The sequence below is a fragment of the Canis lupus genome, chromosome 3 (assembly GCF_003254725.2).
Source record: "Canis lupus dingo isolate Sandy chromosome 3, ASM325472v2, whole genome shotgun sequence".
NCBI classification, from domain to species: Eukaryota; Metazoa; Chordata; class Mammalia; order Carnivora; family Canidae; genus Canis; species Canis lupus.
This window is the reverse complement of record NC_064245.1, coordinates 41,572,947-41,587,865: the sequence shown is the minus strand read 5'-3', so window position 1 is coordinate 41,587,865 and position 14,919 is coordinate 41,572,947. Positions and strand designations below refer to the sequence as shown.

The 14,919-nt window shown below is 50.5% G+C and overlaps 1 protein-coding gene across 1 annotated transcript in view; it reads left to right on the top strand.

Moving 5' to 3' along the window:
• The window catches only part of SYNM (synemin), a 28,481-nt gene that overhangs the window by 9,180 nt on the left and 4,382 nt on the right, over positions 1–14,919 (top strand). The window contains 2 exon segments of the mRNA XM_025438209.3: positions 9,731–9,801; positions 13,004–14,919. Coding sequence (XP_025293994.3) covers positions 9,731–9,801; positions 13,004–14,919 — 1,987 coding nt within the window.

The following is a 14,919-nucleotide window of genomic DNA, read 5'->3' as shown; positions in this document are numbered from 1 at the left end:
AAAAAAAAAAAAAAAAAAAAAAAAAACAAAGAGCAAACCCCTGGTGTGGCCTGGCAAGGAGTCCAGGGCCAGAAAGAGAGAGAGAAGGAAGAGCAGGGCCGCACTTAGACCACCGAGCAGATGCCCCCCCACCCCACCCCACCCCACCCCACCCACAATGCAACTAGCAGAACTCACCCCCTTGCCTAGTGTTCGTGTGTTCTGGGTGCCGGGGACAAGTTTTGCTCATGTCAACACCTTGGATCCTGGGAATTAGGTACTGTGATTCCTGGGGGCGTGAGCTTTGCTCAGAGAAGTTAGGGAGCTAGAGAGTGGAGGCCAGAACTCAGACCTGGACAGGCCTGAGTCTACATGCCGGCTGCTCTGTTGCTTCAGATCCCAGGGCTCTGACTCGACTCTCCATGGGTTTGCCCTGAGTAACTGCATTTTTGCCAGAAGACGAACATTGTACTGAGGCAGCTGGCTTTGTTTGTCAAGACGATGACTTGGGTGTCGGGAGAGGGAGTGGGTGGTGGTGGTGGTGGTGGTGGTGGTGGTGGTGGTGGTGAGCAGTCCAGATGAAAAAGTCTCAAAGCCTTCAAAGGGGTTGGATGCTGGGTTGGGCAGAGAAGGCAGTCCCGAGTCCCTGGAGCCACCTGTGGGCCAGAAAGCAGTGCTTCTCCTTGGCAGTGTCCGTCCTGCCTCCGGGGATTAAGCAGTCTTTGGTTGGGGTGGGGCTCCTTATTCCCTGCAGATTTCATGCTCAGTGAGGACTGGTACAGGGAATGGCCAGATCTCAAACACTGACAGCAGAAGGACTTTTGAGACACCCAGATTCCCCACTTTGTGAGGATAGTAACAGCCACTAACATGATTGAGCGCTGACTGACTGCCTTTGTGGCTGTTGGCTGCCGCGGTACCCTCTCTGGTGGGTGGGTACCACTTGCGCCATTCATAGGGTGAGGGAGGGGGGCCTGGAAGCCAGGGGTCCAGGCTGGTGAGACAGCTGTGCCTCACCCACCAAAGCATGTAAAGTGGTCACAATGTCCCCTTTGTTTCCCGGAAATGTGAGAGTATAACTTAGTCGTGAGTCTGAACAAGCTATGGAAACTTTGCCTCTCGGCAGGGGAGTAGAAGACGTTATAGGAAATGCCATCTTCCGACAGCATTACTGCTAAGAGATCAGGGTTGTTGAACCTGGAGAGGATAAGAAGGGGGCTGAGTCCACTTCCTTGGTTAGGGGCGGAGCTGGGACAGAGCCCAGGCCTAGTTCAGCACTCCTATGGGCTGCCTAGGGGCCCTTTCTCATCCAATCTCAGTGGAGCTCCTGGGCCCTGCAGTCTGGCTTTTTTGGGCCATGTGCCTCTCCCTAGTCAGGGGGATGGCGTGCTCTGGAGCCTGGACAGGGCCACCCTCCTGTGAGATACATGGATTGACACGGGGGTGGGAGGTGCCCCAAACTGGCACCATCCTAGAGCAGATGTTGGGATTGCCCCAGAAAACCCACATCTGTGCCCGTGTTCAGTGACCTCGATGTCAGGCGACTCTTTTCCCTACAGAGGCAGTTGGATTGTCCTTGTAATGGTTCTGTAGGTGGGATACGGAGACTTTGATCTTGTGCTTCTTCTCTCTGGGATTTGAGCCCTTTTCTTCTTCCCTTTGTCTTACTCCTTGTTCTCTGTTGGGAGGAGTCAGAGGGCTTGGTGGGTATCTTGCCTGAACATCTGGGGCCTCACTCTTTGGAGAGGCAGGTCACAACCCTGCTCGTTGAGCTTTTTTTTGAGGGCACTGATGGGGAAGCCTTTGTGCTCACGTCAGCAGTCTGTCGGCAGGGACAGAGTTTATGGCTTCTGTCTGTTGCTGGCGTTGGTCTAACCCAATTAGGAATTGACTTGGCTACCTCCTAGCCATTGAGAAGGCATCAGTATTTTCCGGAAAGTGGGTGATTGATTTCACTGTATGTCTTTCTGAAGTCCAAGTTTGCACATGGAAAATGAGGAGCCTGGCCCTGCCCAGCTACAGATGACAGGCCCAGTGCCTGGAATAGCTACAGACCTTCCCGCCTCCTAGGGCTCAGGATTTAGTCTGGGAGATGTCCACAGATATAAAAGCTATGGGAGGGGTTGCCTGGAGGGCTCACTCTTAGATTTCCACCTTCAGCTCAGCTCATCATCCCAGGGTCCTGGGATTGAGCCCCACCTTGGACTTCCTGCTCAGTGGAGACCCTCTTCTCCCTCTTCCACTCCCCCTGCTTGTGCTCTCTCATTTTCTCTCTGTTAAATAAATAAATAAGATCTTTAAAAAAAGTCATTCAGGCAGTGGAATATAACCCAGTTCTTCTTAGGCACCAAAAAGTCTAGCATCTTTATCACTGTTGAGTGTCCTGCAGAAGAGCCCTTGTCATTGCTGATGTGACTCTTCCTATATTTTGCCCTGTTGTCCAAAGGACAGGTATGAAAATTCCTACTTTTGCTCTTCTGACCCTTTCACAGGTGCCCATTTAGTCTTTATAAATCTCTACTGCTGCCTTTGAGGAATTTGACCTTCCTTTCACACCCTGCCCTAGTGTCAAGAGAGAGACTGTCAGCCTCTTGGGGTCCATGGCCCAGGGCTCCATGCAGTGTAACTCCCTGCCAGCCCTGTCCAGAGGGTCTAATGTGGCTGGCAGTGTGACTGGCATGGCCTCTCTCCTGAGATCGTGTAGATTTGCTCCACATCTTTCCCGCAGTGGCTCTGCCCCCAGCATTGCGTAGCTGATGGTCATTATGTTGACCTAGCATCTCGTGTAAGGAAAGGGGCTGTGGCTCCTCAAAGTTGGAAGCACATCCCAGTACTGCTGGAATTTGTCAGCTATGCTGAAGCCAGCTCTCAAGTGTCATGGACAATTCCAAACCCAGATAACTTGGCCCTTTCTGGTAACCTTCAGTGTGAAGAAGAAACAGTAATAACAAGATAGTATAATTTCCAACGGAAGTGTAGACTTAGAGTCTATAAGTAAACATGCAATTTAATAAAATAATGAAATTAGAACAAAGCAGACCTCGGCATCTGAGGCTGGAGGGATCTCATCAAACCCTGCAGGCCAGTTGGTAGCCAGGGAAGACACTGGTGTCTGGCCTCACAGGCGAGTGTGAGAATGAGCCCTCTCCTCCCACACTACAGCTGATGATTGGCAGCATTCCAGGCTGGCTAACACTGAGAGACCAGGGAGAGTACAAGAGAAGGTGGCCTGGCACAGGGGACCCATGTTTGCACTCACCTGCCTGTCACCAGTGGAGTCGTGTGGGGTTGAGGGTGCTTGTCCACCACCTGTGTCATCATGAGGCTTTTCCTGGACTGTGAGTGTTTATCACACTGGCAGCCGAGTGGTTAGAGGGGAGATGCTCTGACAGGACAGGGTGAGGTTCTCAGCCGCATCTGAACCTGGCAGTCACCTAGACAGCCTGTTAAAGCATTGGCCCCTGGGCCCATTCCTAGATGTTCCAGTCAGCTTGGTGCTGAATGGGCCTAGGTGTGGTGGTTTTACAGCTCCCAGGAGGATTGTCAGGAGTGCAATGCAGATGCAGGGCCTCACTGCTGCAGGGGTCCACGGGCAGCATTGGGATTGCTGGGCATCTCAAGCCTGTGGAACTGTAGAATCTCAGGCCCATTCTGGACCTTCTGGTCAAAGCCAGCCTTCTAACAAGATGCCATGTGGTTCAACAAACACACTGCTATTTGCAGAGCAGTTCAGGAAGCATCCTGAAAGCACTAAGCCTATCTGTCTCGCAGTAGTCTAGAGATGAGGTGAATGATGGGCAGGCTTAGTGGCGTGCGACGTGCTGTGGGGGAGTGGTGGATGAGACATGCAACACGGGCTTCCAGGAAGATAATTTGGGAAGGGCTTCCAGGCAGAGGGGCCAGTCTGGGCGAGGACCTGAGCACTGAGCTAGCATGGCATCTGTGGCAATGCCAGGCATTTAGGCTTCCCGGGCAGCTCGGGGGCCTGACATGGAGGGCGGTGTGTGATGGGTGGGCAAGAGCCGCACCTGTGAAGCCAAGTGCCCTCAGGCTGCTCTAGAGACACTGGCAGGCAGGGTGCCACGCCAACTCAGAGGGGTTCACAAACCCTCCAACCAGTGTGGCTTGGCATTGAGGGTCATGTGATGTGGACAAGGCTGCTTAGACCTAAGTCACCTCCTGAACAGTAGGAAACAAATGTCTCATAAAACACACGAGTGTGAGGTTTCTAGAGATGAGAAGGGAGTTGTGAGGATCGGGGAAGGCTTCAGGAGGGAAGTGAGATTGAGCTGGGTCTTGAAGGATGGTGGAGATTTGAACAGATATGCAGGAGAAGGGGTGGTGGGGAATAGAGAGGTGGCATGTGGGGAGAAGCTGACACGGGTGGCCGAGGGAGGCCCCCTGCATAGGCTGAGCAAGGCCCTGGAGCCTGGCTGGGAGGAGTGCAGAGGTTCCTGGGTGGGAGCATGGGAGAAGGCACCGCTCAGCACACGCTCTTGTGGAGGAGACCACCAGAGGCCAGCCCTATCCATGAACTACCTGCTCGTTCCAACTTAGTTCATAATCAGAATGCGGTGAAAAACTGGGGCAGGAGTGCCCCAAAGCCCTCCCTCCCACTGCCAATGCAAAGATCTGGCTCAAAGGCTGAAGATTGAGAACTTGCAGAAGCCCAGCCAGAAAATAAATAGTCTCTCCTCCCTACCCCTCCCTGCCCCCCCAAAATAAAGATAACAGAACCCAGTCATTAGGAAGAAGCTGTTAGAAAATATAATGGAAAAAAAAAGAGACTTGAAACAAAAAAATCTAAAAACACCCAGGAATATACCAAGTCCAAAGCCCACAAACCTGCGGGCTTTGAAAACTGTGTGCTCAAGAGGCCCAGCCTGGCATTTTGATCTGGGGGACAGACAATGCATTCTCCCTCAAAATTTGAAAAAGAATTGCTTTTTTTTTTTAATGTTTTGGGACTGAAATCCGTAACAGTTACTCTAAATGTCACTTGAAGAAATGGAAAGCAGGGCAAGATGATTTTTTTTCTTAAAGATTTTATTTATTTATTCATGACAGACACACAGAGGGAGAGAGGCAGAGACACAGGCAGAGGGAGAAGCAGGCTCCATGCAGGGAGCCTGACCTGGGACTCGATCCCAGGTCTCCAGGATCAGGTCCTGGGCTGAAGGCAGCGCTAAACCGCTGAGCCACCTGGGCTGCCCCAGGGCAAGATGATTTTTCAAATGGAAAGCACTGAAGGGAGTCTTGGCTGGCCAGATGCAAAAATGCAACACAGAGAAGTATTGCCTGGATTCTTTTTTGGGCAAAGTCCTTCTTAAAAGGTTAGGTCGGAAACAGCAACATCAAAACATATCCTTTGTTCCTCCGTACAGTGGGGACATGCAAACTTCCCGTTTCCTCTTTCTGTGGGGCTGGGAGCAGAAACAGTGCTTTTCACCCGGAGGAAGTCAGTATTCAGTCTCTGGATCTGCATCTGGACTGCTAATAAAGCAATAGAGCTCACTCCCCACTGCTGGCGATTCATCATCGTAGTGGTATTTCTGGTCGTTCTATTATTGTTTTAGGCCCGCCTCCACCTTCTCATGTACCTGTGCAAAGGAAAGCCCTTTTTTGGAATTTCTCAGGCTCTTGGAGAGATACATTTTATTTCGCTAAACTGGATCCGACACTTTTTTTTTTTTTTTAAGATTTACTTATTCATGAGAGACACAGAGAGAGGGGCAGAGACACAGGCAGAGGGAGAAGCAGGCTCCCCGTGGGGAGCCTGATAGGGGCTCGATCCCAGGACTCTGGGATCATGACCTGAGCCAAAGGTAGACACTCAACCACTGAGCCACTCAGGTGCCCTGATCCTCCTCTTTTGAAAACTTATCACCAGGTATTAACATGGAGACTTTAGCTGGTTTATTAGGTAGAATGGCTGAAATTAGTAAAATCTTGTAGTTTCAAGGAGAGGAGACACAGAGGAGTAACCCATACGTTTGGCCTCCCCCCTCATCACTGCAGAAACCAATGGCAGCTCTGACGACCGGGATTTTCGATTACCGAGTCTCATTCCCTCTTGGGGTACTTCAGTTAGCTGAATCAGCTTGCTTCTCGGGTTAGTGGAAGATGGTGGTCATGATGATTGTGACAGTTTATTGAGCCCCTACTCTGTGACAGCCACTATTGTAAGAATTTTCTAGTTAACAACCCCCACACGCCTGTGGATGCTGCCTGTTTCAGAAATGAGGAAACTGAGTCACAGGGGGTTTGAGTGGCTTGCCCAAGGTCACAGAACTAGGAAGTGGCAGGCCTAGGATTTGAATCCAGGCAACCTGACTCTGGAAGTTTCTCCATCGACCACTCCCAGTGCTTCCTTTCTCTATTTTATTAAGTAATCTTGGGCTCTCTGTTGATCATTTTATTTTTTTTTTCTTTCTTCAGTCTCTAGAACTGATGGGTAGGCTTTGATATGTGATTTAGAGCCACATACAGAAGGAATGACCAGAAGCGGCATGTATTATCTTCCGTGTGATGCCTGTGGTATGGGACAGGGCCTTTCCAATTGGGATGGTGATGCTGGTCCTCTCTCCTGGCTTCCCCCTCCTGTACCCTTGCACCCAGCCACCAGGCCATTCAGGGTGGTCCCTGGGTGGCAGGTGGTCCCTCACCCTCTCTGGAGCTTGGGGGTCAGAGGGGCAGTTCTGAGGCTCCTCCCAGCTCCATCACCTTTCCATCCCACCATTCCCTACCTGCGTTTAGCCAGGAAGCACTTTGTCGACCATCCCAGTAGGCTCCACTGGCATCATTTCTGGAAACATCTTCCCTCTTCCCTCACTCTTGTCTACATTTATCAGGGGCGTGCCTTGTGCCCCCCAAGGTGGATTAACAGCAGCCAGGCCCTGAGGTTCCGTTAGGATAATCTATCCTGGACAGAGAACCTCATCCCACCCGGGGCCCTGCTCCGATGGCTGGTGGGGTCTATTAGGGCCTGGAGCCTGGCCAGAGGCCACATTAGAGCTCACTTATGCACTATGGATTTGTCCTGGACTCCTTAGTGAGGCCAGGGACTTGGTTTTCCCGCACATGTTTGCTTATTTTCCTGCTGAAGAGGCTGCCAACCTGTGGGGCTAAAACGTTTGCTAATAGCTCGTGATTCAGGGGGTTGGCATTTCACACAGTCACCACAGCTTGGAGGCTGTTTTCTTCCAATGCTCTCAAAATAACCAGAGAATGCTCTACCCTTTCCTTAAAGTTGCATGAGTCCATTCCTTAAAAATGTGCCTTTTGGAGCTTTTGAGGAAATTTCTGGCATCTTCTCAGCAATCTTATTTGTGCCTCTGTGAGCTGTGCTGGTGGAGGGCAGGGAACCATGTGTGTCATGAGAGGTGTCTTTAATTAAGGAGTGAATTAAATGACGGTTGCCAGGCTATGTGCTGGGTGCTAAGGTGCAGAAGGTAGCACACGCCCCTGCCTTCCAGAAGTCAACCCTCTAGAGCAGGACTGAGTTCCTCCCTGGTGGGGGAGCTTCTCTGTAGGGGGTGTTTTGGTTGAAGTCCTCAAAAGATGCTAAATATGCTTGCATTAATACAGCCTGGGAAGGGGGCTGTCTACAGGATTTATTCTTTTGAAAGTTTGTACGAAATGCCGACCTCTCAGGCCTGGCAGGGAGGTCTGAGCAGCCTGCAGGAACGGGCGCCCAGGCTGCCTGGGTTCCATCTGACTCTCCTTGCTGGTGAGCTGGATGCCTCTGGCCGGGAAGCTGTCCCTGCACTACAGTCCTCTTACCTCTGGTGCCAGATGCTTTTTGTTGGCCTTGTGTGGGGGTTGCTAGAAGGGCTTCCTGAGGTAGGAGATAGGAGGGTCTGAGCCATGCTTGGTACCCAGTCTTAGCCAGGGCTGGTAACCAGCATATGAGCACACAAACTCCTCGGGGGACTGGCACCTGCTCCCAGATAACCAGAGCATCCTACTCAAGGTCCGGAACTCAGAAAAGTTTTAGAGATTTTATTTATTTGTTTATTCATTGGAGACAGAGAGAGAGCAGAGACATAGGCAGAGGGAGAAGCAGGACTTGATCCCAGCACCCCAGGATCACAACCTGAGCTGAAGGCAGATGCTCAATCACTGAGCCCCCGGGCAACCCCTCAGTCAACATTTGATGGTGGTTTGGATTTCCCCTGAGAGGAACAAAAGCATTCCTCTTTGAGGGATGAGGGAAGATAGTTCCTCTGCCCCCGCAGGGGATCTTCTTTACCCTGACTGCCCTCATCCCCTGCCCGGCCAACCCCCCACCCCCACCCCCTGCCCCCTGCCCCCTGCCCTGTCACGGAGTTCTCTGCTGAGCTGGACTCCTCACAGGCACTTTCTGCCCTGGCCGTGGTGGCTCCAGCGAGAAGCCCTCTGGTACCTGAGGCTTCCTGCTGAGTGGGTCGAGGGAAGACCTGCGGTAGAACGTGGCCTTCTCACCCAGGCCTGCCCTGTACGCCGCAGTGTGCCGCCTCTGCTGCTGCTGTCATCCCGGGGCACAGACCCTCACGGAGTCTGGCTTCTACCCTGAGCTTTCCTCTTATTGTATACAGACCTCAGAATTTTCTCAGCGATGGAAGCTATTTGTGTTCCTGGAACCTAAAACGCTGGGTCATGAGGATATGAGATTAGTGGGTTGGTGTCCCGTTGCTTGGCTTTTGTCCCTAGTGGAAGGGCTGGGGCTCTGGATTGGGCCCCTCATCTTCCTGAATGCACCCACGTGCACCTTGGGGTAGACTCCCACTGGCTGCCATCTCTCCTTTTTGCCTCAGACGGGCCCTCCCGTGCTGTGCTCCGCCTGCCTGCGGGGTCCTTACATGGATGGGAACCACCACGTTTGAGTCAGTGGAAATAGAACTTGGCTCTGGTTTGCCTGCACTGCCCAGTCCCTGCTGGGAACTGGCGTCCCTCCTCTGTCCCTGTGCCCAGAAGTCATGGGTAAGAGAGCCATTTCCAAGTGGGCCCTGCCTCTGGTTCCCCTTTGCCATATACACTGTAGTCTTTGGAAGTGAAGGTAGTGACTTCACACGTTGCTCTAGCAACCAAGCAACTGTTGTGCCCACGGCAGCCAGTGCCTTGGGGGTTTCTCTGAGTGATGGACGCCCAGGGCTAACCTGTCCCAGCTTGCTGGGTCCTTTGGGGCCGAAGCCTGACACGCCACTCTGTCCTCAGGGCTCTGCGTTGTGCATATGAGTGACAACTTATGAAGACTCTTTGGTGTTAGGCTTGTAGATGTGGCCACAGGGATGGCCCAGTCAAGTGCTTTTTGCTGTTTTATTAGAGGAGATAACAGGATGCTTTTGTGGAGGACACAGGGTCACTGGGGTGGTGCTGGTGGAGGGGTGGCCTGAGCTCCTCCTTTTCCTCTTCTACCTGTCTGCTTTCCAGCTCTACCCTTCCCTTTCAGGGAACTCAGCAGTGAAAATCACATATGCCGTCTGGCTGCCTTATTTACAAACAGATGGCAGTCCTTGCTCTGCTCCCAGTCAACCCCCAACCTGTGACTCCAGAAGGACCCCAGTGGGAGTTGTAATTATTCTGGGATCCTCGGACCTGGGGTCACCAACCCCCGACCTCCTATCCTGGGCCCACACCTTTCTGTTTACTCCTCTTCCTGGGTTTGGAAGGGCATTCTAGAAGGGCTTGCCTCTCCAAAACTTCTGAAGCCCTCACCCCTCCTAATGTTTCTGATGAGTTTTTTTTTTTTCTCCTTAAATTATTTTTACAGAGCCTTACTGGAAGGAGAGAGTGATCCAGAGATATTGATCTTGACTGAATGCATTGAAAACATGCCGCAAGGTAAATAGAAGAAAAGCTAATTATTTAAGATGTTTTCCAGTCTGAACAGGTTCATTCCATGGTTCAATAGTGCAGCTTCCTCTGTCTGGAAGAAATTGGGCTCAGATATGATTTTTTTCAGCTACGTGTCATTTATCCCTCTCTTAAGTCCCAAATAGATTTTATTTAATGGGCCATGGTTTAAATAAGAATATACATGTAAACGCATGGAAGAGTGCTTAGTAAACTCATTTATTCATCTAGCCAGGGTGGTGAGGGAGGAGCAGGGGTTGATGGGGAGGCCCAGAGGAGACACTGGATGTGTACTTGTTTATCACACCCTTTGGAGGGAACAGCCTTTACAGACTAAAGACTTATGGTTTTAACACAAGTCTGGGGAGGTATTACTTTGTGGAGCAGGGAGTCAGCACTCTGGAACTTGTTCCTCCATGAGGGGCGGAGGTGGGAACGGTTACACGGTTCGTATTACCCCAGGTTGGCCTGAGCAGCTCAGGTGGATGAATGCAACAGGTGTCCTTTGGTGCCCTGAGGTCTGTCTTGATTGAGGCCCAAAGCTAGAGAATAAAGCTCACATCCCTGTAGCTGCAGAACTGACAAATAAGCGTTCTTTAGAAAGACACTAATGGGGCCCTGGGTGGCTCAGTGGTTGAGCATCTGCCTTTGACTCGGGTTGTGATCCCGGGGTCCTGGGATTGAGTCCCGCCTCAGGCTTCCCACAGGGAGCCTGCTTCTCCCTCTGTCTCTCTCTCTGTGTCTCTCTTGAATAAATAAAATCTTAAAAACAAAAAAGATCTAAGAACCTGTAGGATAACGAGGGAGAGAGAAAGAAAGAAAGAGAGAAAGAAAGAAAACTTCTAAAGCTCCATAGTACTTAAAGCACTTTCTGGGTAAAGAAAGGCAGAGGGAATTACTTATAGTATATGCTCAGTGTATGCCTTCCTCATCAGAGTTTCAGTCTCCCGGGAGTATTATTGTATTCAAAGTCATGGCACATGGGGAATGCATGTATGTGATTCTTCTATCAGGAGGATATTTAGTTAACAGCCAGTCTGGATAGATAGATGGCAGATTTTTTTTTTTTAAACCAATACTGTCCATCTTTATTTTTCAAAATCAGCATCCCTATTCAGCACTTGACAGCTTTGAAACTTCACTGGGTTCAGAACAATAGGTTTGGTTCCCGGTGTCTGGTATCTGTGACTAGTGTGGATTTGGTCGTTGACAGTATCCAGCAAGTTTGCTTTCTGATTTGGAGGGTAAGGTTGAAAAAAGCCTTGATCTCATTCACCTGATTTCAAGGTTTACTTAGTGACATATTTTAGGGGAGGGTACAGGAATCTGCAAGTCCATAGCATCACTTCAGGGGGAGAGAGGAGGAAAGAGCTGTGGCCAGACTTGGAGACTTAGAGGAGAACCAATGGTTGAGGTCAAGACTTGCGAATCTTTTTTTTTTTTTTTTAAGATTTTATTTATTTATTCATGAGAGACACAGAGACATAGGCAGAGGGAGAAGCAGGGTCCCTGTGGGGAGCCCGATGCAGGACTTGATCCCAGGGCCCCAGGATCACAGCCTGAGCCAAGGTAGGTGCTCAATCACTGAGCCACCCAGGTGCCCTGTGTTTCAGATCTTTGACCAGCTGTGATCGTGGAGCCCAGAGAGAGCCCAGTAAGAGGGTGACTGGGTGCCTCTGTTAACTTGTTTTATTCATTAACTGTTTTGTCAAGCTTCTTAAAGGATACAGAAACCTTACAGAAAGCTAAAGTTAAATTTAGCTTAGTAGTTATGGATTATGCCCAAGCAAGTAGCATTAGAGTAAAGAGGACTGAAAAAAAAAAAAAAAAAAAGAATAAGGAAGACCAGTAAATTAGGCTTTGAGCTTCCAGATAGTTCTGTGTCCTGTGCCCTATACATGCCCATTAACTGTTCACTGAATAAATGTACAGATGTGTTCCTAAATAATGAATTTATCAATGCTTGTGAATACCCTTATGTTTCTTTTGTAATACTGTCCAGAATAATGCTGGCCACTTGCCTGCAAGATGATATAGCCTGAAACCTGTCTGTCGTCTTCCGTATTTCTTGGTGAACCTGAATTAAAAACCAGATGGTTCCTACACATTCCCAGGTTGGGGGGCGGGGGGCTCATCTCCTGAGGCTTCTCTGTTTAGGCTTAGTATGTTGATCTGAAAAGAGGAATCTTCATGGAAAATGCCCTGGCTTGGTGTTTCTCCCCTGTCCTGGGATCCATCCTAAAGGGACCCCTGGCTTTGGCTGCAATGACAGGGAGACCCAGCTAGGGGAATAGGCTTTACAGGACTTGGCCAGATGGGGTGTGGTAGGCACGAGGGGACACTCTCAGGGTGGAAGGTGTGCCTGACAACCTTCTAACCCCCAGCTGCCATTCGTAAGAGCAGGTACCTTTGTGGAGTTTGGATACCTCCAAGGGTAGCAGCCTCTGTGGATGATATGGAGCCAAGCAGGAAGCCCAGTGGCCTGCCTCCCAGGATCATGGCATTAAAACAGACCATAGTGTTGGTGACTGGTCAGCTTCCTGCTCTGGCTCATTTTCCAATGAGAAGTTTGTAAAAATAGCAGTGTAAAAATAGAAGAAGTCAGGGAGCCTTAGAAAAAGTTAAAATTCTGCAGGACTCGTTGGCTCAACAATGGAAACCAATGGGAAATAACATATGAAATAGTGGAGGGACAGGCCAGTTACTGTTAAGTAATCCTGGACTTTGTAATTATAAAGCTCTTCTCCATTGAAATAAGTCAAAGAAACTTAGATCAACAAAGTGGAAATAAATGTTTCCAGATCATCAAGACCTTGTGAAATTTCAGCCATGAAAACAGGCGCCCCAACCTCTCTGATGCATGTGCCCTGCTCTACGATCACACACTTGATAACATCTGTTAAGATTCATGACGTTTTGAGATCAGTAACTTGAGAAAAGTGTGGTGTCAAAGCAAGCATAGTGCTCTATTTTATTGTGGCAGCATAAAAAAAAAAAAAAAAAAAAAGAAATGATTTGGGGATTGAAAATCTCTCGTTTATAAGGCCCTTTCTGCTGTAATCTTGTGTCTTTATGACGAGGCGATAGGATTTGACCTTTGATGATGCTTTTAAGATGAAAGAAGGTAAAAAAAAAATAAAAATAAAAAAATAAGATGAAAGAAGGTAACGATGACTGTCATTTTCTGCAGAGCTCAGGAGCACGCCCTATCGATACACCAACACGATGTTACAGAAGGAAAATGAAAGGAATCTGTTTGCGAGGCAGAAAGCCCTGGCGGCCAGCTTCAGCCACAGCCCAGTGCGGCGCTCTCACCTGGTGCCACAGTCCACCGTGGGAAGTGCTGCCGGAAGAGGCTTCCTAGGCTCAGAATATTCTTCCCGTACCACCAGCCGGCAGGAAACAACTTACGAAAAAGCTACCAACTCTCATGAGAAAACTGCCAAGGGTCACACCAGCTTCAGAACTTTCTCTCCCACGCGTGGTCTTTTAAGAGATACAGAAGCTCCCGTGAAAACATTCCCCGATAGGCCCAGGACTGCGGGTACGAAAGATGCCTCCACTCCTGAAGCCAAAGAGCCTGCCAATGCCCAAAAGTCCTCCCGAGAATGCCGGGATGATGTGTCAGCAGGTGCTTCCAGAAGCACCTGGTCAAGCGAGAGGACCGTCATTGTGGGACAGAAGACAGAAGCTAATGCCATGAGGGAGCAAGACAGAAACAGGCCAGGAGCTGTCCAGATGAAGCGAGAAGAGAAAATGTTCGATTCCAAGGAGAGGGCTTCAGAGGAGAGAAACCTACGGTGGGAAGAGCTGACAAAGTTAGATAAAGAAGCAAGAACGAGAGAGAGCCAGCAACTGAGAGATAAGGAGAGAGGGAAGGAGCCAGTGAAGGAAAAAAGTGCAAGAGAAAGAGAGGTGCCGATCAGTCTAGAAGTCTCCCGGGATAGCTCACCACAGGCGGCCCGGAGAACTTTGCAGACGCTGCTGCAGGAGGACGCACGTGACGGTGTGGGGACCCAGGAGGCCCGCTCCAGGCTGGGCCCCGGTGTCCCCACCAGCTCCCTGAAAGGCGAGTCCACCACCGAAACCGTGGCTGAAAACATCGTGTCCAGTATCCTGAAGCAGTTTACCCAGTCTCCGGATACAGAGGCATCTGCCACTTCTTTTCCAGACACGAAGGTCACGTACATGGACAGGAAAGAGCTCCCCGGGGACAGGAAAACTAAGACCGAGATCGTTGTGGAGTCGAGGCTGACGGAGGAGGTGGACGTTTCAGACGAAGCTGGCCTGGACTACCTTCTGAGCAAGAATGTGAAGGAGGTGGACATGAAAGGGAAGTCGGCCGAGCGGATGCTAGGAGACATAATCAACCTGGGGCTGAAGGGAAGAGAGGGGAGGGCCAAGGTGGTCAACGTGGAGATCATTGAGGAACCCATGAGCTATGTCAGTGGTGAGAAGGCAGAGTTTTCTACCCCATTCGAAGTGGAGGAGGTGGATGACATGTCTCCCGCCTCCAAGGGGCTCGTTGAGGAAGAAGAGAGTTATGGAGAAGCGGACGTCACGGTCTCTGGTCGTCAGCATAAGAAGACCAAGCGGCCTCCTGAGAATGAAACCCGAGTTGAAGAAGTCATGGAGGCCAGTGACTCGGAGGGAGGAGAACAGAGTTATTTTGTGTCAACACCAGATGAGCACCCCGGGGCGCAGGACAGGGATGAGGGCTCCGTGTATGGGCAGATCCACATCGAAGAGGAATCCACCATCAGGTACTCTTGGCAAGACGAGATTGTGCCAGGGACTCGGAGAAGGATCCAGAAGGATGCTGTGTCGGGGGAGGCAGTCGTGAAGCCAGCGGATGTCTTTGAACCCTCTCATGGGGAGGACGTGGGCTTTATTCACTGGACGGAACAGGTTAGAAGTGGTGAATTTCATGCCGAACCCACCATCATTGAGAAGGAGATCCAGATACCACCTGAGTTCCACACGTCCATCCAGGGGGCCGCCAAGGAACCCAGACGCCAGCTGGTAGAGGTGATCGGGCAGCTGGAAGAAAGCCTTCCGGAGCGCATGAAGGAGGAGCTCTCTGCCCTCACCAGAGACAGTCAGGGC